Below are 26,853 nucleotides of genomic sequence, written 5' to 3' on the forward strand. Positions count from 1 at the left end.
CTTTTATCCGAGTGAGTACAGTCATTGACAAGTTTTCCTTACACAGAAAGAACTGTAAAGATTTCCAAAGTATCAGGGTCGGAAAAAATCAATTTCAATGAGAAAAAAATTTTTTTTATTTGAGAGGTGGCGATCAGAGATATGATCTCGTGCTGTGCTGATGATAACTTCACGCCAGTGGTACGAAGCGGTTCCTGCAAAGCCCCCGCTGCTGAAAGTGTCACCTACTGTGGGACGACGCTATCATGAAGAGCACAGGCAGATGGGGGCGAACACTTTGTCTGTCTCTAGCTTCAATGTGTCTCCGAAGCTTAAAACTATGCGACCTTCAGCACTAAATATGCGGGAAGATAGTGCACATGAAGCCGTGGCCATCTCAGCTCATCCATCGTATACACTTGACGCAGATTACCTCCAAGACAGGACACGTGTACCACGTCTGCGTTCAGCTGTGCTGACAGCCATGCGCAGCTGCAGCTGAGCTAGAGGAGGAGACATGCACCCACCTGCCCTCTCCCCCCCAGTGTGCACTTGTTCAGGTTACCATGCAGTTGCCCCCACTTCCCTCCTCTGCTTGCGCAGTAAGATAGCACACATCAAACTACCATCCTTTTCATTACCTTCACACGCTTTACCTCACACCCAAAGCATATGGTGTGTGGCACGCAATATAATCTTACTGCACTTGGACTTCATGCGGAACATGACAGTGAGAGGGTCTTGCTGCTGTGCTTTGGTAGCATGTGATTTGACAGGTAGATTCACAGGCAGCCGCATGTAATTCAACCATTTGACAATCTGTGTCAGTTTCCATTTATTGCCTCGGTATTCCTTCGTGGCGGCAGTGAAATTTCGTTGTGCAGTCGAACCCGACTATATCGAACCCATTTACATAGAATTATTCTGTATATCGAACAATTTCTGAACATGGTATAGTTACAATGAGTATATATAGCAAAAATTATGCTTACGTCCAACTAAAATAGCAGCGAATCCCAGTATATTGAACGTCAAGTGGTGCAAAAGTGCTCCCAGAAGTTGGCTTTCCCTCGCGGCGGCGATGAAACCCTGTGGCGCCGCTTCATCCAACTGCTCTCCCTACCATGACCGCGCTGCGTCGGGTGAGCCATCGATACCTCCCCCCCCCCCCCCCCCCCCTGCAAACAATGATCCTGGCCCGCCCGCAGCACTTGCTCAGACAGCCAATCAGAGGCTCTTGTACTCTCGCCATGAAAGATGGCGCAAGTGCGAGTTATCTCACTGATTTTCTGGTTCATTGTGTTTGCACCTTGTGGGCCTTCTCCCGCAAACAGCAGAATTTGCCTTTCACCATGAAGCTCGAAATCATAAATCGGGTCGAATGCAGTGAGATGTCGGATGCCCCCGCATCGTGTAAGATTCTGAGGAGCACTCTCAGCACGATCTTGAAGAATAAGGGGGAGATTAGAGTGAAAGCAGACAAACTCGCGACTCGGTGCCCATAGCGCCCGACGCGTACACACGGCGGTGTACAAGTGGTTCATCCGAAATTGCTTCAGACGTACCAGCTTCCATGGGCCCAGTGATGACTTTAAATTCTGATGAGTGCGACGAAGCCGTTACCGGTGTTGCCGAAGTTTGGGGCAAGCTGTCAGAATTTCCAGAAGCCGCTGACGAATGAACGGTCGACTAGTTTGTGAGTGCAGATGATGGTGTTGCGACCATGAGAGAGCCAGAAAATGAAGACTGCATTGCCGACATCGTACCGAGCACAAGTGAAAGTGGGCACAGTGAGGAAAGCAACAAAGGTCCTTTGCCCACATCCTCCGAGGTGATTGGTGCATTCGCACTTGTCCGGCGCTCTTGCGCGAATGTGGAAGGTTGTGGCCTCAGCTGCTCCGACTCTTTAGACAATGTGGAGAAGTGCGTGCATAGCAGGCAGTGAAATTGCCCAAGGAGAAGAAAATACAGGACTATTTCATGCAAAAGTACACTAGTTTCATCAATAAAGTGATTTTATAAATGGTATGTGCTTTTATGGCGTCCAATTCTTTAGCAGGCTTAGTATATGCAATTATGCTCTATGTCGAACTGATAGGCATGTCTTTGCGAGTTCGATATAGCCGGGTTTGACTGTATTGAAATTGTGGATAAACACACTTCGTTATACTACAGTCAAACCTCGTTAATGCATAGTCAGCCGGGAACGACGTTTAGGTACGCACTAAACAATGTACGAATTAACCACCAATGCCACTTTAGAAGCTGCTTGGTGGCTGTAAAGAACTATGTCACGATGTTCTTAAACACACACACTCAGACAGGCTTTATTCGGGGTTAGGCAGCAAAAAATCGGCAATCTTCGCTTTCCACTGTGGTAGCCTTGCTGCAACATCTTTGAACTCAAGGCCGCGAGTGAGTTTGTTCACGAGGCCCCGCTTCTCTGCGAAAGCTTGTATGATGCTCAGAGCACGTGCTGCATCAGATAATGAAGGGCTGTCGTCCACTTCCACATTGTCATTGTCATCACTTTCACTTTAAGATGGGCGAGGTGCGACGATGGCAACAATGTCGCTATCCGAGAACTCCGCGGATGTAACAACGTCGACTTCTCGATAACATAAATACGACCTGCCGCAGCAAAGACCGTTGTGCACCACAACAACAGGATGACTGTAAACACACTGGCAGAATGCAAAAAAAAAAAAAAAAATTTCCGCAGGGACTTCTCTGGGAGTTGTCTAATTATGCGTAAGTATTGTGCCACTTGCTCATGTCCACGTGGCCCAGTGTGATTATCAATGTTATGAAACTTGATCCGGCCAGTACAAATAAACAACAGCGCTGCGGCGACATGAACTAATGAGCACAGAGGCGCAAGGTGCATTGATAATGCAAACAAAGTACTGCAGGTGGTGGCACCCGGTGCGCTGATGATGTTCCTATCATTATAAGGCATTATTGTTCATTAGCGCCTTATCCATCCATGTCGAACCATTATGAACCATGATAAAACGCACACCGGCGGTGCCTGTGTATATGGCACGGCCGCATGGACCGTATCTTAAAAATGATCTGCGATGCGGACAGAGAGTGCCGACTACTAGCTCCGTGCGCTATGTTTCCGCCGCTGCGCGCTGAATAGAGACAGAGATGTACGGGCCCACATCTTAAAAGTGATCTGCAGGGGCAGGGTGCGGCTTGTGCTGAGAGCTTCATGAGCGCTGTGTTCTCGCCGCCTCGTCCGCATTGAAGCGACAGGCAGCGTGAAGGTACAGTCACTCACTGCTGCGGGCTTTATCTTGAAATTGGTTGTCTTACGGGACAGACGAACAGAGGGACATTTTTCTCGTTGAATAAGCATAGAAATGTCTCTGCATTTTTAAAAAATGTGCTTCTGCATGGTTACTAATTGGATTGGGTTCGGTGGCGACAGCGGGTTCGCACCCCTACCGGCAGCTTCTTCGTGTTACCGGAAACGAATCTCGAAGGCTGTGCTTTTGTGCGCTGCAATCGGTAATAGTTGAATGAAGTACATCATGGTGGCCATGTTTAAACATCACTATCGCTGGTGGCTGTCGTCCGGGTGTCGAGACTCGAGAATTATGCCGATTTTATGCCCGTGTTTGTAGAACAAGAAAGAAAATAGTATGCACTAACCGTTTGGTGGGCACTGAGCGACTACAGCTTAACCGATCAGCCAATACATGGGGTTCAGTGGGGGCTGGGTGGGGGAATTTTTGCGCCTATGTTTAAACTGCAATTACTCATTAAGTGGGTATGTATTAACGAGGTTTGACTGTATTGAGATTCAGAATATATGGTGTTCTATAGACAAGAGGTTAATACATGGTGTTTTGTAGACAAGAAGTTATAAAAAGTAAAATACTTCATTATATTGAGTCCATTATATTGAGATTTAACTGTATAGTAGGTGACTCAGACATGTGACCTATGAAGCAGTTGTCTGTCTGCTATGCATATTATCGGGCACCTTGAGTTTGAGATGCCTGGTATGTTGCACAATTTCATCTGTGCTGTTTGCAGATGGTCAAAATAAATCTGGAGTCCCACACTACAGCAGGCCTCATAAACATATTGCGGTTTTGGCCCATAAAATATCAGAATTGAATTCAGTTTTATTTAAAATCTGTGTTGTATGTTTCAGAAAACAACTTGGTGCAGAACAAGTGGGCACAAGCATTGCTGAATATTATCAACTTCAACTAGGAACTGAAAGGATCAGGTTTGTTCGAGTCTATGCAGCTGTCTTTTAAGCCTTTATATGCCACGAACAAGTCTCACTGTCCAGAGATTGTGTTTTGTCTGCTGAGTGCCACAAACAAGTGGCAGTAATTTTATCATCTTGGTGTGAATTCTGCTCTACTAGATAGGGCGAGCTTCCCAGAAAATAGATTTTTTTATGGGCACGGTTGGTGGAAGCGCAGCAGAAGTCTGGCTCCCCTGGGTTTTAAATGTGACAGTGCAGATTTTTAAAGGGGCCCTGAACCATTCTTTATCGAAGTTGAGAAATGCATATGAAGTTAAATTAGACTATTTCAGAAGTACTTTGCTGCAAGAAGTTCTTCAATGCGTTCAGCAGAAGTGGAGTTATTGGCAATCAAACATACCACTCGTGATGCTTCCACTCCTTCTTCAATTACTTGCACTGCGAAGGCTACAGGGGAGCAGGGTGTGCCCACATCGCTCCGCCTACTGAACGTCATCGTGGCGCAGTTCAAATTTGATTTTGGATGTTCACGTAGACACCACTATTTCTGATTTTCATGCCTATGATGCACCAAACGTGGTTGTCCTCAGTGAGCTGCAGTGCGCTCAGCCTGCTAGGGTGTCGTGATGTTCACCTTGCTCGTGTCAGCAAAGAGGACATAGAGGCACCCTAAGCAGTGTATCCTATTCGTGGACTGTGTTTTTTCACTAAGCCCAAGAGGTGGTTCAGGTCCCCTTTAAGCAGCTGTGATAACGATGGCCTTTTTTTAAATGCCTGGAATGTGTTTTTGGATGTTTCTTGACTTCCAGTAAAGAAGCAAACCTGAAAACCCCTAGTGAGTCAGGTTCAGAGCTTGAACATAATAGTGATGATTGTGAGGATGAGTTGGAGCTGCTGGAAGCCTCTCGCATGGACGCGGCTTAACATAAATGCATTGCTGTCTGCGCCTCTGCAATTTTCTTTCTTCACAGCACCAGAAATGGCTTGTCCCACAGAGAACAACAAAAGCACACTTGATTTCTGTTCCAAGAAATGTGAAGCCTCATATAAACTTCTGTGACCATGCCTATCTGCACTAAAAAAAGCTGGAAAAAAAATTTATGGCAACAGGCAACATAAGATAACAAATGGACTGCTAATATTGCAATAACGAAAGCTGTTTGTAATGAATCAGTCATAAAATAATTTGGAAAATTTTGGTGGGCTAAAGAAATAGCACGGAAAGGGTTAATCCTTTGAGGGTTTTTGCTCTACATGTACGTCACCGTATAGTTTCTAGTGTACATGATGACGGCATTCTTATGTTTGATATTTTGCACGTATTCAACTCCATTGGTTGTTGAGAGGTGCTGCCATCTGCATGGAGTCGCTTAAACTAATCTTAAATTGTGTTTCTGCTAACCGGGGCGCACAACTCTACTTGTTTACCTCCGAGCACTTCATCTGCTACCTCCAAGACCTTTGCGAAGGAGATGCTACTGTTTTTTACGGCCGATGCTATCGTGATTCCCGTACTTATCTATAGCCCAGCACGGCCGAAGTTTAGAGATACCTATAAGTTTTCTTTTTATTTTCCTTCGATTGCAGCTTGCTATTCCATTACACTGGGGTGTGTGCAGTTGTGATTTTGCTGTGGTTGTGCACGGTATCTCTTCTCACGGCGACTGCTTAAGCTTTTCTTATTCCAACTCATTTCTGACACGTTTCTTCTTTTGATGAAACATGTTTTTAGGAAAACACATTGACAGCCGTAAATTTTGCTAGACATTTTTCTCAATCTCTTACTGATATCATATTTGCGTGTATAGTGTTGATGCGAGTAAAGCATTTTTGAGACAAAATGTTGCCTGCAATAAATTTTTGCTGTATTCATGAGTTCTCAATCATTTCCTACGACTGGAAACTGCAATAAAAAAAATTTACCACAGGGGCACTCTTTTCGCAAAAATATTCAACCCTAAAAGAGTTAATACGTAGAACCTTACCTATACAATGCATTTCTCTGCTGATCGTGCATCAGAAGCGTGACTAGTATTTGTGTTAGTGTGGAAAAGTAACTCTGTATTGTAGTCTTGATGATTTAGGCATTGCTTTTGGAGCTCACAAGAATTTAGAAGTTGCCAACTGTGGCTTTATTTTCTTTTTGTGTGTGCAGGGCACCGGAGATACTTTTTCAGCCAAGCATAATCGGTGTTGAACAGGCAGGTGTTGCCGAGACCTTGGAGTTTGTGTTCTCTAGGTACGCTAAAGAACAGCAGTCTTTCTTGGCTCAGGTAATGAATTCACTTTTGTGTTCTGTGTTTTTATCAAAATGGCAACAGCCTTTGCTAAAAAACATATGCAGAGTTTGGTTGACTTGAGCTTGAAATAATGCTATGTTAATTGTTCATTGGCATAACTGTTTACTTTAATCAAGGGGGATGATGACTGGAGTTGTTGAGAAAACAGTGTGTAATGTTCTATGGCATACCACATAGACTCTTGTCAGAGCCGCACCCATGTAAGGGCCACAACCCCAATTTAGCAGTTCAATATTTGGAAAAATAAGTTTCCAGTGAACAAGAAGTTGCGTTTGGTGCACCGATGCTGTGTGCACGCATCGGTGAATTTTTCCACGCTGTGTACTTCTGTGTGCCGCACAAGATCCGAGGTGTGCACAAGTCGCCGGAAATGGTTCGGTCCTGTGTGAGGGCTGCATGTCGTCATAATTGTGAAAGAAGAGGTGCAGCCCCTACATGAGTCTATACAGTATATCACATGAAGAAAACTTGCTGGTGTGCTTTGTACAACTATTAGACTTAATCTTGACAATATCTTCATTCAGAAATAGACAACATAGTATTTGGAAATCCATTGACATTTCCTCTGGAAAGTTACCTTTTGCTTTAAATTTTGCCTGTGTGATTTTGACAAGCTGAACTTTTTCAGTAGAGAGGAAAAAAATTATCATACGCGAATGTACTTGGCATTCTTTAATCTCTGTGAGCTGTCTTCTCCACATATTTGCCCTGTGCTGTCGACACACTCTGTGAAAAAATTTGCTCATGAATTTAGCATGTCTTCCAACCAGCGAGCCTTTGAAATTGCATTTATTTTCTGGGAAATGCTTGATTTTCTCATTTGTCATGTCTCTTTTTGTCTGTTCACTGGGTGTGTATTTGTAGGCTGGGCAGACTGCACATTCATAGCATGCTTGTAATGGTAGCATAATGGGGAAATTCAACTGGTAAGAAGAAGCCACAGCACTAAATGATATAGTGTGATCATATTTCAGTGCTGCACATGCAAGTTCGTCATGATGATGTGCATAGCATTAACATGATTCAGTTATAAACAGACTTAGGTTGTGCACCTGCTCTTTTGTTCTTGGTGCTAACGAGAGCCACCTAGATGCACTGCACATTCTAGTCTAGCCTCTCTTTTGCTGAGGACTGTGGGACTTAGTGGGAAAAGTGCCCATGATAATGTTCAGCCTGTTTGTATGTATGCATGCCTGCCGCTGCCAATATGCCCTCATCATGGCTTTGTCATCAGTTGCTCTGTCATCAAACTGGAGGCTGTGTGTGGGCTGTGGTGACACATAGCGACGAGCATTGAAGTGCACTTGCTCTAAACGAATGTGCATGTGTAAAAGATTCTAGTCTCCCCAAATAATTACAGCACGGCCATTTGATTGCAGGACTGCACTGGACCAAAGTTGAGTTGAGAAAACTAAAATCCTAATTTTCAAGAGCGAAGTTAGGGGTGCGTTTATTATGTGAATGCGTTCATCACACAAATATATGCGGTATGCCACTGATTACTGAGAAGCAGTGAGCACAACGAGAGGGGCTGGCATCAGGGCACGTGAGCATTGGGTTTTGGGGAGTCGCTGGAAAAGGGAAGGTGCACATACGGTTGTTGCCCTGGTTTGTCGGTCCTTTGATGTCATTGCAATGAGAGGTTTGGAGGCCACACCTCAGTTTTTACCAGAAGACGCTGAAAAGGTGAGGCAGATTGAAGGGCTCCTTGAGAAGGTTTAGCACTGTGCAGATTAAGCAAAGTGCGCTCTGTTCTTTCCTTCATGGTGTTGGCGTACACCGAAAACTATGATGAATACATTATTCAGGCTGTTGCACAAATTGTTGTCAAGCAGCAGTAAGTCAGGCTGAAAGAGGTAATAGAAAACGTTTTTCTTAAAGAGGAGGTACTGCCAGAGCTGAGACAAATCATCGATGTACAGTTGCACCTCCACTGAATCAGATGACAGGACAGTACAGGCATTAGGGACATAAATGCAGATGCTATAGGTTGTCGAGCTTCAGAGGTCTGTGGTGACTGGCGAGGCTCAGTGGCTGGTTGTGTGAAGCCAGTTAAATGCAGATGCTATAGGTTGTCGAGCTTCAGAGGTCTGTGGTGACTGGCGAGGCTCAGTGGCTGGTTGTGTGAAGCCAGTTGTTCCCGAGGTGCTGGCTCAGGTGCCTGTGGTCACCATGTACGTGGCATCTGAGTAGCAGTGAGCAACCACATTTATTGCGAGAGCTGGCCCAACCATGGTCATGGTTGCGATGCTGAAGGCGGAGTAATGGTGGAGATGACCGCCATCCCAGCCAGAGCGCACAGTGCCATCGTTGGCCTTGTTATCGTAGCAATGATGGTGCCACACGTCAAATTGAGGAGAGGTGAATATTGTATGTACGGAACAAACAAAAAGAGAAATCAGTTCACATCTCGGCAAGCGAAAACGGTTATAATGGGGGTTGGTGTTGTATTGCTTGGCCTTATAGTTCTTGCCATTGTTGTCCAATCTCTGGTCACACCAATATTGGTTTACTAGTACGTGCAGATGAGCACATAGAAGAGGGAGGAAGGAATGAGAATGACATCTGATGGTTGGGCCGCTTTCTGTTGGAAAGGTGCAGTGTGAGGTTACAGTAAACGCGATCTTCCGGTTAGTGGAATACATCAGCTAATTTTTTCTGAATGTAAACGGAAGACATGACCCCGAATGTAATGCTTGTGCGCCTATATTGTCCCTTCATGCTGCCATCACTTGTGCTAGATTCAAGCTTGAGAAGCTGAAACATTGTGAAAAACAAAATAATTGTTTCTTTATTGTGCATTGATGAACTTATGCTGCAATGGACAATCAGTTCACATGCAGTGCGGTAAGCAACAATAGGTAATAATCTGTTTGCATTTTAAGGCTGCCCACATAAATTAGTCATGACAGTGCATTAAGAGAAAAAGTTATTAGGACTGTCAAGGGAACTCTAACATTTCTATGCTTGTTTAGTTGTTGAAGGGCTGATGAGACCTGAAAAAGTATGTAACCATTCAGTAAGAGTCCTTGCTCTGGTGAAACGGTTGAATTCTTGATATTGCTGTTTATTGTGTGTTGGCTTTTCTTTTTGTAGAATGTGTTCATAACGGGCAGCCCAGCATTGCTTCCTGGTATTCGTGAACGCTTGTGCACAGAACTTTTGGCCATGCGTCCCTTTCAATCACTCTTCTCGGTAACATTAGCAAGTAAGTAGAGAACACTTGGTGACATATTCTAGACATATGGTGTTGGGGAAACAGTGGGACTAAATGATTCTAATTTTTTTCTTCTTGTCTCATTGTATTTCCTTTTTTTTATATTGGTGTGTTTCTTGCATCCCTTTCGCATTTGTAGTTGGGTATTTAAGATGTTGTTTTCAATGTTTCATCTGTCTTTTTTATGCATTGCTTTTCATTCACTGAGAATAAGCATTGGCGAGGCTGGCAAGCAAGTACCTGGAACTCTTTTATTCCAAAATATATACATAGGGGAACCTTGTTAGTATGTATATTCATGAGCAGTATGAGCAGAACACCAAATTTGTTTTCAAGAAACAAGTACTTGTGATGTGTGAATTCGAATGTGACATTTTAATGTGCAGCAGGTAGCTCTCCCTCTTAACATTTAGCTGCATTGAGCACTTTTGTGCTGCCATTGTATGTTAGGCCACTACAGTATTGTGAAAACAATTTCATTGTTCCTTTTCATATTGCTTGAGGGGATACCTGTTTGGAACACAGCGTGACCACGTACTAAGCGGTAGTGTACTCTAACCACCAACTACAAATTTGTGCCACACCACAAACCGTAGTGGCACAGTTGGATTCTGCTCAACAAAAAGTGATCATGGCATGCACTAACCTATTAATACAAAACCACGGTGGTTAAGCTGTCAGCCAATAGGCTTTATAAAGTCTGAATCAGGGACTCATTGCAACAACGTCTTAACCATTAGTATCACATAAGTGGATACATATTAGCGAGGTTCTACTGTACATAAAAATTCATCAATCTACGGTAGTAGTAGCACCCTCTGCTAGCATTTTCATGTTTGTTAGTTTATGTTAGTAGTGCCACACAAATGACATATAAACCTTACAGCACACAGGCACTCACAACTGATGCGACTGCTTTTAGCCATTGAGGCTTCCAATTTTCATAGTTTGATTTTAAAGAATTCATTGAATTGGTTGATTGATGGCTTAGGAGGCTGACTGGATTGTGACTGTGCATTGCGGTAATTTGGTCTGGAAGCACATTCTTTTTGCCAGGAGTGGTGTGTGATCCTAGCTTACGCATACCTGCCAACTTTTACGATTTCATTGTAAAATGCTTGATTTTTAAAGCTCGTTTATGGCTGTTGTATTGACACAAGTAATATTATTTTTCTTCATTTGCATCCAGTTTAGGGCAAAAATTAATTTTTTAATTAAATTATGGGGTTTTACGTGCCAAAACCACTTTCTGATTATGAGGCACGCCGTAGTAGAGGACTCCGGAAATTTTGACCACCTGGGGATCTTTAACGTGCACCTAAATCTAAGTACACAGGTGTTTTCCCATTTCGCCCCCACCGAAATGCGGCCGCCATGGCCGGGATTCGATCCCGCGATCTCGTGCTCAGCAGCCCAACACCATAGCCACTGAGCAACCACGGCGGGTAAAAAAAAAAAAATTAATTTCAAAGAATACAAAACACTGTCCCTGGCCGATTTCTTGACCCAACTTTTTGGACCTCCTAGATTATTCAGGCCTACCCACAACAGCGCCAGATATTCATTGAATCAGTATAAGGAGGCACCAAATTTTCAACCGCGGTAACGTGAATGATTCATGAATAAACTTCATGAACATTTCCATTTGTCTGTGGCCAGATCATTCTTGCTTCAACTACTGAGCAGAATGCCCATTCACAGCATTATGCTACACCATTATGCTACTAACAGTCAGAGTCTTAATAAAACAATTTTCAATATGTTTCATAAAACTTCAGTAAAAAAAATAATTTTAGCATTTTATGTGCCAGAACCACAATCTAATTGTGAGGCATGCCATAGTCCAGATTAATTTTGACCACCTGGGGTTCTTTAACGTGCACCTAAATTTAAGCATACAAGCATTTTTTGGCATTTTGGACTCCATCCAAATGCGGCTGCTGTAGCCGGGAGTACAACCCGTGACCGTGTTCCAAGCAGCATGTTATATCCACTAAGCTACCATAGTGAGTACCAAACTTTAGTACATTGGAATCTCTTTAATTCAAGCCCACTTAATTTGAACTTCCACTTTACTCGAACTGACGCTGTGGTCTTGTCAAAATTATGTCTATTACAGTGAAGCTGTATATGGCTAGCCAATTCATCCGTCTGTCCGTCCGTCCGTCCCTCCGTATGTTGGTCGCCTGTACACCGAAAACTCCTCTGGTGCAACCCCATGCACGCGCACAAAAAAGAGAGAGAGGAAGAGAGGCACACGATTAGCCAGCACCACCTAGATAGCACAAGGCCTGTTTAGCCCAATCCATGACGTCACGCTACCTGGCCCGAAATTTCCATTGACAAGGCTGGCGTGATGAAACAGGCAACATCATAATCATTGTTGCCTACTCGGGAGCATCCCCATAGATTGTATGGCAGTCAGGCCAGGTAACATGACATCATGGATCAGGGTGAAAAGGCCTTGTTCTGTCTAGGTGATGTTGGATTAGTTGTGCCAGTATTGACGTCGTTGCTCCCTGTCACAGCCAAGTGTACGCGCAGCAGTTTCTCTCTGGCTCCGAAATGGGTTGGCCACGCGTCATACATACTCCTGAGCATCAGGCAGCTTTTGATCAGCAACGCCACGGGCAGAACCGGGAACGACGTTGTCTACGCCGTGTCAGTGCTGCAGCCCATGCACAAGAACACGCTCGTGCAGCCGAGTGCAAGCAGCAACTGCGTACCAAGGATCCGGCAGCCTACCAAGCCATCGTTTAATGATCTGTCGGGATTAACGCAGTGATAAGCACCAGCGCCGCACGTTTCAGCTTCGCTGGTTAACCATCTGTATGGAGTGCTTGGACGGTGTTTTTTCAGTGTGCGACAATGCCCAGTAATTCGAACATGTAAGCGTTTGTGATGGTTAATTTGAACATACCTCGCCGCCGACTTTGCTCTCAGCAGCGTGCCAACTCACATGATGATGCTTCCAACCCGGCAGTGTGGATGCGCACTGGCTGGTGCACCTGTCTCCCATTGCAAGTGCCGTATTGTTGTGTTTATAACCCGCACCAAAAATTTGTTTAATTTAACAGTAAAGTTGGGGGGCGGTTAATATGCGAATTTTGCCTTGAGGGGCAGCTTCACAGCAGCGAAAACCTTGCCTAGAAGTGTGGCTTCACAGTAGTGAGGCATGTGCTGCCATGAAGTCACACTTTTGCCACTCGTCATTGTGTGTTCCATTCCAATTTTCAGGAAGATGCCAAGTGTATACAAGAGAAAGCATTCCGACAGAGGGCAAACATCAAACAGTTTGATGCTGGATGCTGTGATATTGGTGTGCGATGAAAAGAAAAGTATAAGAGACGTAGAAGAAGCTTGTAAAATATCAAAATCATCGCTTGGTCGAGCAGTGAAGAAGTACAAGGAATGTGATGACAGAGGCGGCATCTTGTTCAAGTCCAATTTGGTCTGCAGAATAGTCTTCACAGCAGAAAATGAAGTACTCTTGAAAGAGTATTTGCTGAAGGCAAGCAAGATGCATTATGGGCTTACGAGTATGCAGGTTCATTCACTGGCGTACCAATTTGCAACAGCCTTAAACTGGAAGTGCCCGGCGTCATGGGAAGTCAACAAGGTAGCTGGAAGCGACTGGTTTATGGGTTTTACGGACTGCCATCCAGGGCTATCACTTTGAACGCTGGAAGCGACCAGTCTCGGTAGGGCAACAAGCTTCAACAAGAACAACTTTGATGCTTTCCTTTCAAATCTGAAAGGCGTCTACGACCGATACAAGCTACCTCTGGACTGCATCTACAATTATGACGAAACAGGCTTCACAACTGCACACAGTCCAGCAAAGATAGTAGCAGCACGTGGTGAGAAGCAAATTGACCAAGTCACATCAGCAGATTACGGCGAATTAGTGACTGTTTTGTGCACTGTCGATGCCCAGTGTCAATTTTTCCACGGGTGAGATTTAAAGATTTTTTTCTGTAAGGCACCCCAGCCGGAAGTCTTGGTTTGGCAAGCAGGTCGGGATGGTTGTCTGGCGAACTGTTTTTACTGGCATTAGAGCACATTGTGAGACATACAAAGTGCTCAAAGGAAGCACCCAGTCTTCTAATTCTTGACAATCATGAAAGCCATGTCAGCATCAGCACCATCAACAAGGCCAAAGAGAGTGGCTTAATTCTGCTGACCTTTCCCCCACACTGTAGCCACTGCCTGCAGCCACTTGATGTGTCCGTGTATGGACCATTCAAATCTCGGTACAACGCTGCTTGCAATGATTGGCTCATAAATAACCCAGGGAAGGCCATCTCCATGTATATATAACGTTGAACAAGTGGTATCCGCCTACATATTAACGTTGACACAAAAGAACATAATCTCAGGATTTCAGAAAACGGGCATTTGGCCTTTCAATAGCGAACCCTTCACTTCGGATGACTACTTGATGTCATCAGTAACTCACCGACCTGTAACATCCGCAAGTGGAGAGGTGTCACGGCAGACAGCCACCGTCATCAGTGAAACAAACAACCCAAGCCTTCTGGAAAATGTTTGGAATCCTGAGACAAACACCGACGGAGCTCGACACGTCCCTACAGATGTCTTCACGCCCACTGTCGATAAAGCAGCCTTGATGTCAATGGCATCATCAAGTCGAATTGTTCCAAGCGATCTTAGGCCCTACCCTAAGGCTGCACCACGTAAGACAGGGCAAAAAGAAAGGAAGAAAGGTAGGACAAAAGTCCTTACAGATACACGAGAGAAGCATACGTTTGAACAAGAAGCTGCACAGATGTTTTCACGACAGAGCCTGAAAAAAGAGTGCTTAACACAGTTAAGACTGCCGCTACTACCCGTCCTAAAAAGAAACGGCGACTTCAGAAGGATTTTAGTTCTTCAAGTGAAGAAGAAACTGTTGCCGTTTCATTCGATGATTCTGACAGTGACATGTTAGGTTTCGACAATGAGAGGCAGGAAATTTCTGAAGCCGTTTGGCCGAATGAAGCTGTTCGAGTGACAAAGGGTGACTTTGTTCTTGTCAGGTTTAGTAAAAAAAAAATCTGCCGTCTATTACATAAGTCAAGTCGAGAGCAGTGACATGTGTGTCCACTTTCTACGAAAGAAAGAAGAGAGCTCAATTTTACTTTCCTCCTCATAAAGATATAGGGACTGTACCAGTCGCGGACATAGTGATGAACCCGCCACTTCCAAAAACTATCGGGGGAACAAAGCGTCTGCAATCTTGAATCAAGTTTGATGTTGACCTATCGGCTTCTGATGTTCGCTGAAGACGTTGGAACCAACGCGTTACAGATGTCCCATTCCTCCCAAATGATGTCCCACTCCACCCAAAGGGAGGGGTCGAATGGGACAGGTTTTAGCTGTTAGAAACAATTTCTTTAAAGCTGCGTCAGAAGTGGTAGGAACCAGTGCTCCTTAGAATTTGTGCAGCATGTTTCGACTTGTACTATAATCCATCAAAGATCTGGTTGCGTTCAAAATAAACAAAACTAAAAATACATTTGTGAAAAGTGTCCCATTCCTTCTGACTGTCCCCTACTTGCTGAAATGCGAGACCGCTGTTCCAATAAAACAAGTGATAAAACTGCGGTAACAAAGCGTTGTACTCGTAGAAAACGAAACGATGAGCTCTTTAACGTACAAGCCTTGGGTTTCGCTGTGCTGCCGATCTGCTAGTGCTCCGAGCGGCAGGCTTAGATTAGTGGAGCACTTGACCAGCTATCGCTCGCACTATCCCTGCCTGATACATGTGCTAATGCCGACTTTGCCTGACGTTGGTAGTTTTGAATTGCGGACTTTCCCGTTGAACCGAAAACCAATAAAAAATATTTCGGTTTCACTCCGAAACAAAATAATAAATAATATTTCGGTTACGTTTTCGTTCCGGTCAAAAATATTGTTTTTTATTGTTTTTAGTTTTTTTGTTCTGTTCCGACACAATAGTTCCATTATCGCTTAGTGCTGCACTGGTTCTGCTGTGTTGTGAGATTCCAGAACGGTTGACGCAACTTGACCAAGAGCAGCTGCAGCAGCGAATTCAACTTGGCTCCATTTCTCCAAGGCCGCGCATTTGCGTTTTGCACAGACGTCCATAGTATAGTGTTGGACGCCATTTTACTCACCGATGATATTAAAGGGTGGTGATGGCGTATGCAACGTCGCCACTTCCCGCTCGGAGGCGGGCAATTTGAATTGCACTAAAAGTATGCGTACCCTTCAGATGCAAGTCTTTTCTTGGCACGAAACTAGTGTCGCAAGGTTTCTGGAATGGTATTTTAATAGTCCACGTCGACTTAGTATTTGCTTTTAGTGTCCCTTTAAGAAAAGTGGTCTAAAATGTGAAAATTTATTGTTCTTGGTGCACTTAAAAATCTATGACACGAAATTATAAATGAAACATCATTCAAACCAAAGAGGAAGATGTAAAAAGGAGACATTTATTGGATCTGTGTAATGCTAACCATTGCTTTATGCACTCTTAAAGGGCCCGTGGATCACTGTTTATCAGTTGAGAAATGCATTTGAAGTTAAAATAGGCTATTTCAGAAAAGAATGCTGGCTCTCCCACAATCGAGAGTAGACATAAGCATGAAATGGCTACCGGCAAAGCAGATTGGTTGGAGATGACACTAGCAACAATCTTAGAATGGGTGCATGTTCGCAACGGCATACCCCATCTCATCACACTGCACCGCACAGCGCCATACTGTGCACTGGCCCATATCAAAGCTGCCCAACTAGAAGAAGGAAACTGGCTAAAAGCGGCACGACAGGCAGCGAAAGACGCCAGGGAGACAGAGTGCACTGCCCAGCTAGAAGAAGAAAAGCATAGTGTGGTGCCATCTCTTGAGGCAACGCAAAACCCACGCTGCGGAACTCACGGACCGCTGGCATTCAAAGGAGCACAGGCAACCCTGTCTCAGCGCCAAAAGATGAAAATGAAGTGTATGGTGCCCTGTATCTGCCTTTTGAATGTCGTTATTAGAAATGACAAATAAAACTTCAGTGTACTAGCAGTTACAGCTTGAATGATATTGTGAACAAACATTAGGAAGAACTCGGAAGCAATATTTTTTGTAGCTTGTTTGGGCAGTAACTAGCGTATTTAATGTGGTCCTGTACAAACTGTTGGGGGCCATAAACTGCATTTTCTTAAGTTTTGACTGGTTACCTGGACCCGCTGTGGTTGCTTAGTGGCTATGGTGTTGGGCTGCTAAGCACGAGGTTGCAGGATTGAATCCCGGCCACGATGGCTGCATTTCAATAGGGTCGAAATGTGAAAACACCCATATACTTAGATTTAGGTGCACGTTAAAGAACCCCAGGTGGTCAAAATTTCTGGAGTCCCCCACTACGGCAATCAAATTGTGGTTTTGGCACATGAAACCCCACAAAAATTAATTTTTTTTTTAACTGGCTGCCCAGATGTTCTCGTTTGAGTGCCCGGATAACGGCTCTGACTTTTGGCTGAAGGTGACTTGAAGGCTGCCAACAATGGAAGCTAAAAGCATTGCATGCTTAATGCTTTGCCACAAAAAAGTACAATTCATTCAGCAGAAGTGGAGTTATTGGTAATCAAAGATCGCGTATGATCCCCGTCGCAGTTCTTCTGCTCCTTCTTCAATTACTTGGACTGCAAAGGATATGGCGGAGCAAGGCATGCCTACAACACTCCGCCTACTGAACGTCGCCATGACGCGCAGTTCAGATTTGATTTTGGATCTTCACATAGATGCCATTGCTTCAGATTTTGGTGCCTACAACACACCAAATGCGGTTGTCCTCAGCAGGCCACAGTGTACTCAGCCAGCGAACTCGTTGCGGCACCCCGCGGCGGCCATGGTATCTACACTATGTAGCAGACCGCAGCTATGTGCACCTGTAGTGCGTATGCGCAGCATTTACTTTATGCATGACGGGGCTTGAGTGCGCGCTTGCACTCATGTGATCCAGTCAGGCCATGCTACATGGTGTGAGCTGGCTTTCTCCTGCACCAGGTTGACCAACAGATAGTAGCCCCATCTAACTTGTGCATTTTGAAGCTCTAGCAATAGCTCAATACGAAGCGAAGTCTGCCAAGGCACCCAACCAGGAGCAGCCAAAAGTGAGCGCACACTGGCAAGCTTGCATGACAGCGTGCACAAACCTCATGTTTCTTAACCCATTAAGGCCCAAGAAAAATAAACCTACCAGTTGCATTTTGTTGATTTTTTGTGTCAGACAATCTTTTCACACTGTATATACATTGTGAAAGTTTTGTGAGCGGCGCTTTACTCTTTAAAACACTACGATAGTGTACTTTATAAAGTACGCTGTGCCTTTATGGGAGCAAAACCTGATGTAGGTCACGAAATGTACATGCTATATCTTGGAGCTTCTAAAAACAAAAAGGCTTGCAGCGAAGAGTCAAACGAAATTTTGCGCAAGCCCGAATAACCTTCTGGTAGCAAAATTAGCATTTTAATGGGAAATATTGTTTGTTATGGAAGTGTTTTTACTTAAGTGTGTAACATGACCTTGCTGTTGCTTTCAGAGGCGCATGCAACGCAAATATATTATTGACACAGATCTAGGCTCGATAATTGACAATGAATACAGGCATTCAAAACTAAAGCATTCAGCATTTGGTTCAATGGTAATTGAAACATTCGAGAGACTGGTGACATCTCCTTCAATGACAGTCGGTTCTTGCATTACAATCCTGTTGTATGATTGTTAGGTGTCATATTTATTGAATTTTCTTTCATTTCAAGAGGTGGGGTCTGCGTCTGGTTCACCAATCTGGGTTGCCCTACTTTTATTGCATAACTCATCTCGATTGGCATAGGAATATACATATTCTTGGTTGGTTTCTGTTCCAACCCACTCATTTTCCAATTTGTAATAAGGGATGCATGAATCATCTTTCTTTTTTAATATTCTTTATATGATATCTAAATGGTTTATATTTATCTAAATTTACTCTAACACTGCTCGCTATTTTATTGACTGAGAAGACAAGAGCATCGTCATCTTTGCCAGCAGCAAGAAAGGAACCAGGAGGAATAATAGCAATGTTGATGTAATTTTAAATACATTTCTTTCCTGCAACAGTCTCTGGAGTTCTTGTAGCCAGCAAAAAATATTGACGAAATACATGTAAAAAAACCATCGTGCGTGCTTCGAGATCAAGCACACCCCTCTAGTGTACACATAGGCCCAGTGTAATTTACAAAGTACACCTGCATTCATTTTCTTGCGACAGTATAAATATGTATTGTATATGGAATGTTGTGTTCTTCGTTTACACCCTTCTTTTCTGAAACCTAAAAACTTCAGCTTCAAGAAGCGCATGCTATGCTTGACAAAAAATAAAGAAGCTGCATGTAGAATAGCACCTGCTATGTTCAGCACTTTTCCACGTTTGGTGATGAATAGATCAAACACATCATGCAGCTGACAAAAAACTACAATGCGGTCATCTTCACAGGCCCCTTCCTATCAAAATGGCATACCAAGGAACATTGTGTGTTTTGTCTTTGATTATTTACAAATGAAAATGGTACTGTACTTCTAAAAGTACGCTGGGTGCTAACGGATTAACTAGTCAAAATTAGTGAAACCTGACGGCTAGGACACCGTGACCGTGGCCGAGCATGAGCAAATAGTAGTTGGCTTCTTCTGGAAGTGTATAATTCTGTGTGGAAATTCGAAAGCAGACTTTCACTTGCTTCAGCCTGTTTATTAAAATACACGGTAACAGTAGAAAGAGGTGCACTGATCCAAACACCCTTCTTGATTGATGTCAGCTGGAAATCTGCTATATTACGAAATAAAGCATCCAGAATAGTGTGTGGAGCAGGCTTCTGTGGGAAAGAAAGTGTTTGAGAAAAAGGTGACTTTGTGCTCCACTTGTGAGCTCCACGTGCCACACATTACTGCAAAATTTGGCTGAGATATCCACAGCAGCATATGCAATCCACGGACTGTGTTTTTGACGAAACCCGAGGGATGGTTCAGGACCTCTTTTACGAGGGTTGTCCGTAAAAGAAGGTTCCCAAGGAGCTGCAGTCGCGAGGAACACTGTTACGCGGGGTCCGGTGACACTGGTGTGTAGCTTGTTCCCCCTCTCCCAGTCCCCACCCCGGCGAGCTGTCTGCAACACTCAGTCTTGGCTTGGCAGCCGTTAGAGATGAAACTCCCACTCGCTTTTTCCGCCGGGTGCGAATTATGCTCTGTGATTCGTTTGTTGTGTGCAAAAAACACTGCGCCAGTGGACATTCATTCACAACTGTGTGAAGTCTACGGAGAAAAGTGTATGAACGTACAACACGTGCACAAATGGTGCAGAGAATTCAAAGACGGACGTACAAACATCCATGACGAACAGCGTTCTGGACGGCCATCGGTTTAGGACGAAATGATTGTGAAAGTGGAAGAAACAATGCTGAAAGATCGCAAGGTGACGGTTCGAGAGCTCTGCGAGATGATCCCCGATTTCAGCAAGACCTGCATTGAAAAATTTTGATAGACCATTTAGGTTATGCCAAGGTTACTGCAAGGTGTGTTCTGAGAATGCTTATGGAAGACCACAAACAGCCACGTGTTGAAGCGGCCTGTGAATTTCTTCAGGCCTACGAAACCTATGGCAAGGAATTCTTGGACTCTATTGTCACTGGGGACGAGACCTGAGTCCATTACACGACACTGGAAACGAAGCAGTAATCCCGTCGTTGGAAACATCTAGAGTCGCCGAAGCCGGGGAAGTTCAGACAAGCACTGTCTGCCAGCAAAGTGATGGGGAGCGTCTTTTGGGACAGGAAGGGGCTATTGTTGTGCAAATTCATGCCTGCCGGTACAAAAATTAATGCGGACCGCTACTGTGAGACATTGCAGAACCTACGCCGCGTGATTCAAAACAAGAGGAGAGGCACGCCCACGAAAGGAGTGCGTTTCCATCACGACAACGCTCGTCCGCACATCGCCCGTGTAACAAGCGATCTGATCAACAAATTTGGATGGGATACTGTCACGCACCCGCCCTACAGCCCAGACATAGCCCCAAGTGACCGCCGCCTCTTCCTTGAATTGAAGAAGCACCTTGGTGGGACGCATTTCAGAACTGGAGAGGAGCTGAAAGAAGAGGTTTTAAGCTACCTTCACGGTGCAGCGGAAGAGTTCTACAATTCAGGCATAAAGAAGATGGTACAGCGCATGCAAGAATGCATCAATTTCAATGGCAAATATGTCAAAAAATAGGGGAAAGTCTAAGCTTTCCAAAAATGTATAATACAATGCCAGTAAACTTGTTTTTCATTGTGAAATATCATTGGAAACATTATTTTGTGGACAACCCTCGTACCTACTACTAGGTTTCTGTGGCGGCTGTGAAAGTTTGGCTTAACCAAATGAGCAGTTTGTATCAAAACGACTTATTTTGCACTGTACCAATGCGGGAACCAACCAAATATTTACACAGCATTCCTCATGTCCGAAAATTCGGCTTAACCAAGTTCGTCTTAACGGGAGTCTACTGTATATACGAAGGCGAATCAGAAAGTCCTTGCCCCTATTTTTTATTAGCCAAAATAAGGTACTTACAGGTAATTACAAATATATGTACTATTCTATGTACCTTACACTATTTTTCCACATAGCCCCCACACTGGTTCAGACATTTGTCCCCTTGCAGCACTAAACTTGAGATGCCCCTGTGCCATGTCGTCGTCAGTTACCGATGCATGCGGCCTCCCCGAACGCTCATTGTTGTGCAAGTCTTCACGGCCTTTTGCGAACTCGCAACACCACCACCCTACACTTCTCAAAGTGAGACACCTTTCCCAGTATGTGTGCTTCATTTCCCTGTGGATTTCGATGGGCATTCATCCGTTGCTTCATAGAGAACGAATCACACTTCGTTGCTCGTATGCCGTCGGCGGGTGAAGCACAGCCGCCATCTTCAACAACTGACAGCAGCGCTGTGTCGCGGAGCTACTGGCAGATAAGGCTCCGCTGGTCCAAGAAAGGTCCACCACTGGGAATGGATATGTTGACTTCGCATTTACAGCCGTAATTTGGCTAAAAAAAAAAAAAAGGGGCAAGGACTTTGATTCGCCCTCGTATTTTATCTACAAATATATCCTGTGAGATACTGACCAACTGAATAACTGATTGATGTGAAGCCATGGTGATGCTAGGCAAAGAAAGATTCGCATTAAATATTATGCAGATCCTACACATATCGGAATGAATATTATGCAAAGCATTTTGCAGGTAGCTAGCTACCTAGTCTCATTTGGGGTTCCGCAAGGTGTTTCCAGATAAGGAAATGTGTCCGTGTAAGGCGAGCAATTGTGTGTGACAACGGCAGCACAACAACCGTGTCACAGTGAAGATGGTCGTGTAATGGTGACAACGGCAGCGTGACAATAGCGATGACATCATGGTGGTGATGACAACAACAAGACTACGGCAAAATGACGCCGACATCGCAGCAGCCAATCTTGAAGGCAATGCACTGTGTATTGAGGCTAAACAGGCAGCTACCTGCAAAAGGCAGGATTGAGGCAAAGAATGCCTTGCTCTATAGATGCTTCGGTTACCATGACAGCGAGTAGGGAGTGGTGTTTACTAAACAACAACACAAATCTTCCCAATATGGAATTGTGGTTATCTTGCAGAGCATTCTGCATGAACGATACCTTATTTTAATCAATGTACTCAGCCAATTTATTATACTACAACAAAGGAGCATTACAACCTGTTCCATTACAATCTGGGCTGTTCCCAAAGCCAGTGCAATGCTATTAGCTCGGGGGCTCCCAAGCATACTCTCGGGATACTTGCCAAGCTTTAGCTCGGGGGTCCTCTTTAAATACATGGGAATGGACAAATTGTTTTTCTCACCAACTACTGCACTGAATTTGATGAGGTTTGTTTCATTTAAAGGAATAAGTTAAAATCTACTGACCACAGGAGGTGGATTTTTTATTTAGGCCGTCAATTTCTGAATTAAAATTGTTATAAAATTCTAATATTTTGAAAAATGAAACTTTCATATTTACAACTCTGGTAACTCGGCAATGAAAAGTGATATCCCAATTTTGTAAACTGTACCTAATAATACATCTAAAGCAGACAAATGTGATGTATGAGCACCCCTTTGAAATATACCACTAATTTGTGAGTAGGACTTTTCCAAAACTCCTGGTATTATTGTATCAAATTCTCTTAAGCTGTAAATTTATATATCAGATTTGTTCGCTTTAGATGGTCTAACAGACGCAATTCACAGAACTGCGATATCTATTTTCGGTAGTGTTATAGATTTGTAAACTTTGTGGTTCTATTTTTATTTGCTTTTCTAAACAAATTTTTGGCAAATGGTTTTTAAATTTCATATCCTAAATCAAAATTCTGCTTTCTACACTCACTAGAATTTAACTGTCTCAGATGCAACAAATTTCATTGAAATCAGTCTGGCGGTTGTCTCATGAAAGCATTTCTGTGTTTTACATTTATTTGAATAGGTGGAGTTGGAGTTGGCCCCGAGATAATGCTTCTTCTTAAATCTGATTCTGACAAAGCCAGGAAAGAAAGAAGACTGCTTTGCGAGGACAGCATTGTAGTTAAGAACGGTACAGGTTATCCAAACAAGATGGCGGCTGAGCAGCTTGCATGGAAACTTCTGGGAAAGTTTTGCTGTGCACAAGAAAGTGTAGACAGGCTTCCTTTCACTCTTAAAATAGGCCACGTTGTGTTTTTCTGAGTTTTTTTTTATTAACACACGGTAGCGTTAAGTAGCATAGACGCATTCCAAATGCATTACAGTACTTGGGCTCAAAGCTGTCTCAGCCGGCTAAGTAGACTGGTTTCACTCCAAACCAGACCCACAACACGCCCTTAGTGTCTGTTGATCAAACAAGGAAAGCTTCAGCCCAGAGCCAGTATTTCAGCAAGAAGACCTGTCTTTTACATTGGCTCCAGGCTGAGGCTTCCTCTCTTTGCCCACTGTTGATCAGTTTGTCTTCATCTTCCTGCGATTCTTTTGCATTGTTTAGAGTTGGCTTCGGCGTATAATGCAAAAACTAAAAACCATTTCAACTGCAAATGTATTCCGCTTTCTTTTTCTGCTGCCAGTGCACATGCTGAATTATGCTGGCCAACTTATGGAAAACTTGTTTCTTTACCTTTTTCAGAAAACCCAGCCTCAGATAGCTGGAAAGGTGCAAGGCAATGTGCTATGCAAAGAGATTTCCTCAGCAAGTTTGCTATCAAAAGGGCGGAGTATGAAGAGAAAGGTCCAGACTACCTGAAGGAGCATTGCTATTCTAACGTGTTAAGCTCGTCCATTTTGCCATCACCTGCAAAGCCTTTGACGTTGCAATCTAGTACATTGTGATAGATGTCATTATTTACGCAAGAAGGAAGAGGACACTCAGACAAAATGTAAATTATCTTGACTGAAGTGTTTTGCCCTTGTAAACTATTTCCATTTCATCAAGAGACATTCTATGGCTGTACGCATTATGTTGCTCATTTCAGTTTATGATAAACATGTTGTTTGTTTAGTTATTTTTGCTTTGGGATCCGATAGTGTTGGGCAACACAGCTAAGGTCATTGGTTTTTTGCCTAGCTGGGACTGTGGTACTGATAATAGCATACTACTGTAATTAAAATGTTTGCAACCATAGTTTGCTGTGTTACGGAGTAGTTATCTTTAATTACTCCTGGAGCATTCAAGTTTGGCTCTTTCAGGTGCTAAGAGCAGGATACTCTGTTTAAAACATGAAAAAGAATATATATATGAATTATGAAGTTAACAGCGTCAACCAATGAGTGGGATTCATTAAACTTTGCATTTCGGCATTTCGAGGCCAACTTGGCTCCTTTAGTGGTGGACATCTGTGGAATGCAGGTTTAGGGAAGATCTTGATAATAGAGGGAAGGAATTTCACCTATGCTTGTGAGCTTGTTTTTCTGTTGGAGTTGATCGACAAAGATGTTAAAGGTGTAGAAGTGGTGCATCGACTAGGGGTTGGTTGTTGACACTGAAGACAGGAGGCTACTGTTCTTGTGAACCCTTGTTTGCTCTTTAAAAAAAATTAAATTATGGGCTTTTACGTGCCAAAACCACTGTCTGATTATGAGGCACGCCGTAGTGGAGGACTCCGGAAATTTCGACCACCTGGGGTTCTTTAACGTGCACCTAAATCGAAGTACACGGGTGTTTTCCCATTTCGCTTCCATCGAAATGCGGCCGCCGTGGCTGGGATTTGATCCCGTGACTTCGTGCTCAGCAGCCCAACACCATAGCCACTGAGCAACCATGGCGGGTTCTGTTTGCTCTTGAATGTGGCATGCAGACCATTAATATAAATGGTGGAGAGCTTGCACGTAGAACAGTTGATCTTGTTTAGCATGTTCTGTATGTGCCATGACTCCAGTGACAGCCTTTTTCAAGTGTTGGTCTCTGTGGAATTCCGATTTCATAAAAAGTGATTTTGTGTTGGCATCTTCTGAAGTTCAGTGATGGCATTTTGTACTAGTGAGGAAGTCCTGGCATCGTTCTTGTGTTGCCTGATTTTTAATGCGAAAGCATTATATGCCCATTACGTGAGAATCCGTCGGTCTTACCACTGAGCGGTGGTATAAAAAATGGCCTATGGTGCAGAGTAACATCAAAAATGCTTGGACTGACGTCATATTTCGCAGCGAGGATTCTGTAAGCAAAGTAAATCAATGGCTTTGAAAAGAAAATTTGGTAAATTTCGGTCTGGGTAGTAATTGAACCCAAGTGGGTGCGAGACGAGCATGCTTCCCCAATGCCACAACGGCTCCACGGTTCTAGCTGACTAAAGGTGTGCCTAGTGTGTGCTCATTGCACGCGTTACATCGCAGCCATCTGGCGGACTAAAGGTGTGGCCTAGTGCGTGCGTCATTGGGCACGTGATGGCGCAACCAATGGGGAGGTGGTGGTGCCACGTCATGAGTGTATAAAATGAGTGTATAAAATAAAAAGCATTAATGTTATGAGCTCCTTGCGGCCAAGCGAGCGCGTTGTGGTTTGGCCTTACCATAGAACGCAGGCGAGAGCTTGTGCGAACAAGGTATGCTCAGAAAAAAACATTTCACTGTAATGCTTTCGCATTCCCCACACTTAAGCAATCTTAAGTGTTTCTGTAATTTTTTTTCCATTTCCCCACTGTATGTTGCCAGAGTTGGCACATGAGATCTTAACTTGCTCTTGCAGTGACTGGCACTGTAGAAATATTGCTCAATTGTCACGGCATGTGCATGCTAAATAATTGGCATGTACTAAAAGCTGTGAATGTTGTCTTACAATTTAATTTACTGCGTATTACCACGTATGACTCGAGGAGTAGACATACAGAATGATTCACTTAATAAAGGCATTGAGCTTTGCTTGATAAACTTATTTTCAATGAGAGCTCCTTGGGCTTTGCCATAATACCATCTGGACTGTCTTGAGCCAACGTGAGCACCTGCTCGAAAGTACTAGGAGCAGCCGAAGTATGTACACTTTACCCATATGCAAAAAATCCAGAGAGGAGGAGCTCTCGTGTCCCGATGAAAAGGTTACATTGTGGTGTATTGATCACCTTCCTTGGAGCAATTACCCCAAGGTGGCTGTGTTTGCCTAGATATGGAGAGTCGATCTTTTTGTTTATGTAGCTGACTTACGCAGAGATTATACCCACACCGAACTCCATTTTCTTGTGGATACTAAGTTGACTCTGGAGTCGTCATTTATTTAGCTAGACAGACACCATGCCATCTGTGTGACCATTCGCTCTTTTGCTCATCACACATTCGCTCTTTTGCTCACATTCTGAAATGATTGTGAACTTCTTTTCTTCATAAGAAACTGGAAGGCGCCACCACAAGCCTAGCAGAAATATCGCGAAATGCTTAAAAGGAAGCTTTAGCTCAAGGTCAGCTCAGATTTCCCTATTCACATGGCTGTGACATGTAGAAATGCTCTCATTAGATGACCGCTGAACCAATTCGACTGACATTTGTTGCATTTTAAGCGATAAGGCTAAATCCTACCAACTGTAGAAAGCAAAATGTTGATTTAGGCCTCAAATATTTTTAAAATATTGCC

At 43.8% G+C, this 26,853-nt stretch overlaps 1 protein-coding gene and 2 pseudogenes across 2 annotated transcripts in view; all 3 read left to right on the forward strand.

Annotated features, from left to right (window-relative positions):
- Positions 1–26,480, forward strand: part of Arp5 (Actin-related protein 5) — a 55,268-nt gene extending 28,788 nt beyond the window's left edge. For both annotated transcript variants that reach the window (XM_055063008.2, XM_055063009.2), the window contains exons 15-18: positions 4,148–4,225; positions 6,366–6,483; positions 9,607–9,718; positions 23,923–26,480. In XM_055063008.2, the coding sequence (XP_054918983.2) occupies positions 4,148–4,225; positions 6,366–6,483; positions 9,607–9,718; positions 23,923–24,125 (511 nt within the window). In that variant the 3' untranslated portion in view covers positions 24,126–26,480. The remainder of the gene's footprint in view (positions 1–4,147; positions 4,226–6,365; positions 6,484–9,606; positions 9,719–23,922) is intronic.
- On the forward strand, positions 12,969–13,708 carry LOC140215287 (uncharacterized; annotated as a pseudogene).
- LOC140215471 (uncharacterized) lies at positions 13,757–15,141 on the forward strand (annotated as a pseudogene).
- Positions 26,481–26,853: the final 373 nt, after the last annotated feature.

The sequence above is a fragment of the Dermacentor andersoni genome, chromosome 1, assembly GCF_023375885.2.
Source record: "Dermacentor andersoni chromosome 1, qqDerAnde1_hic_scaffold, whole genome shotgun sequence".
Lineage (NCBI taxonomy): Eukaryota > Metazoa > Arthropoda > Arachnida > Ixodida > Ixodidae > Dermacentor > Dermacentor andersoni.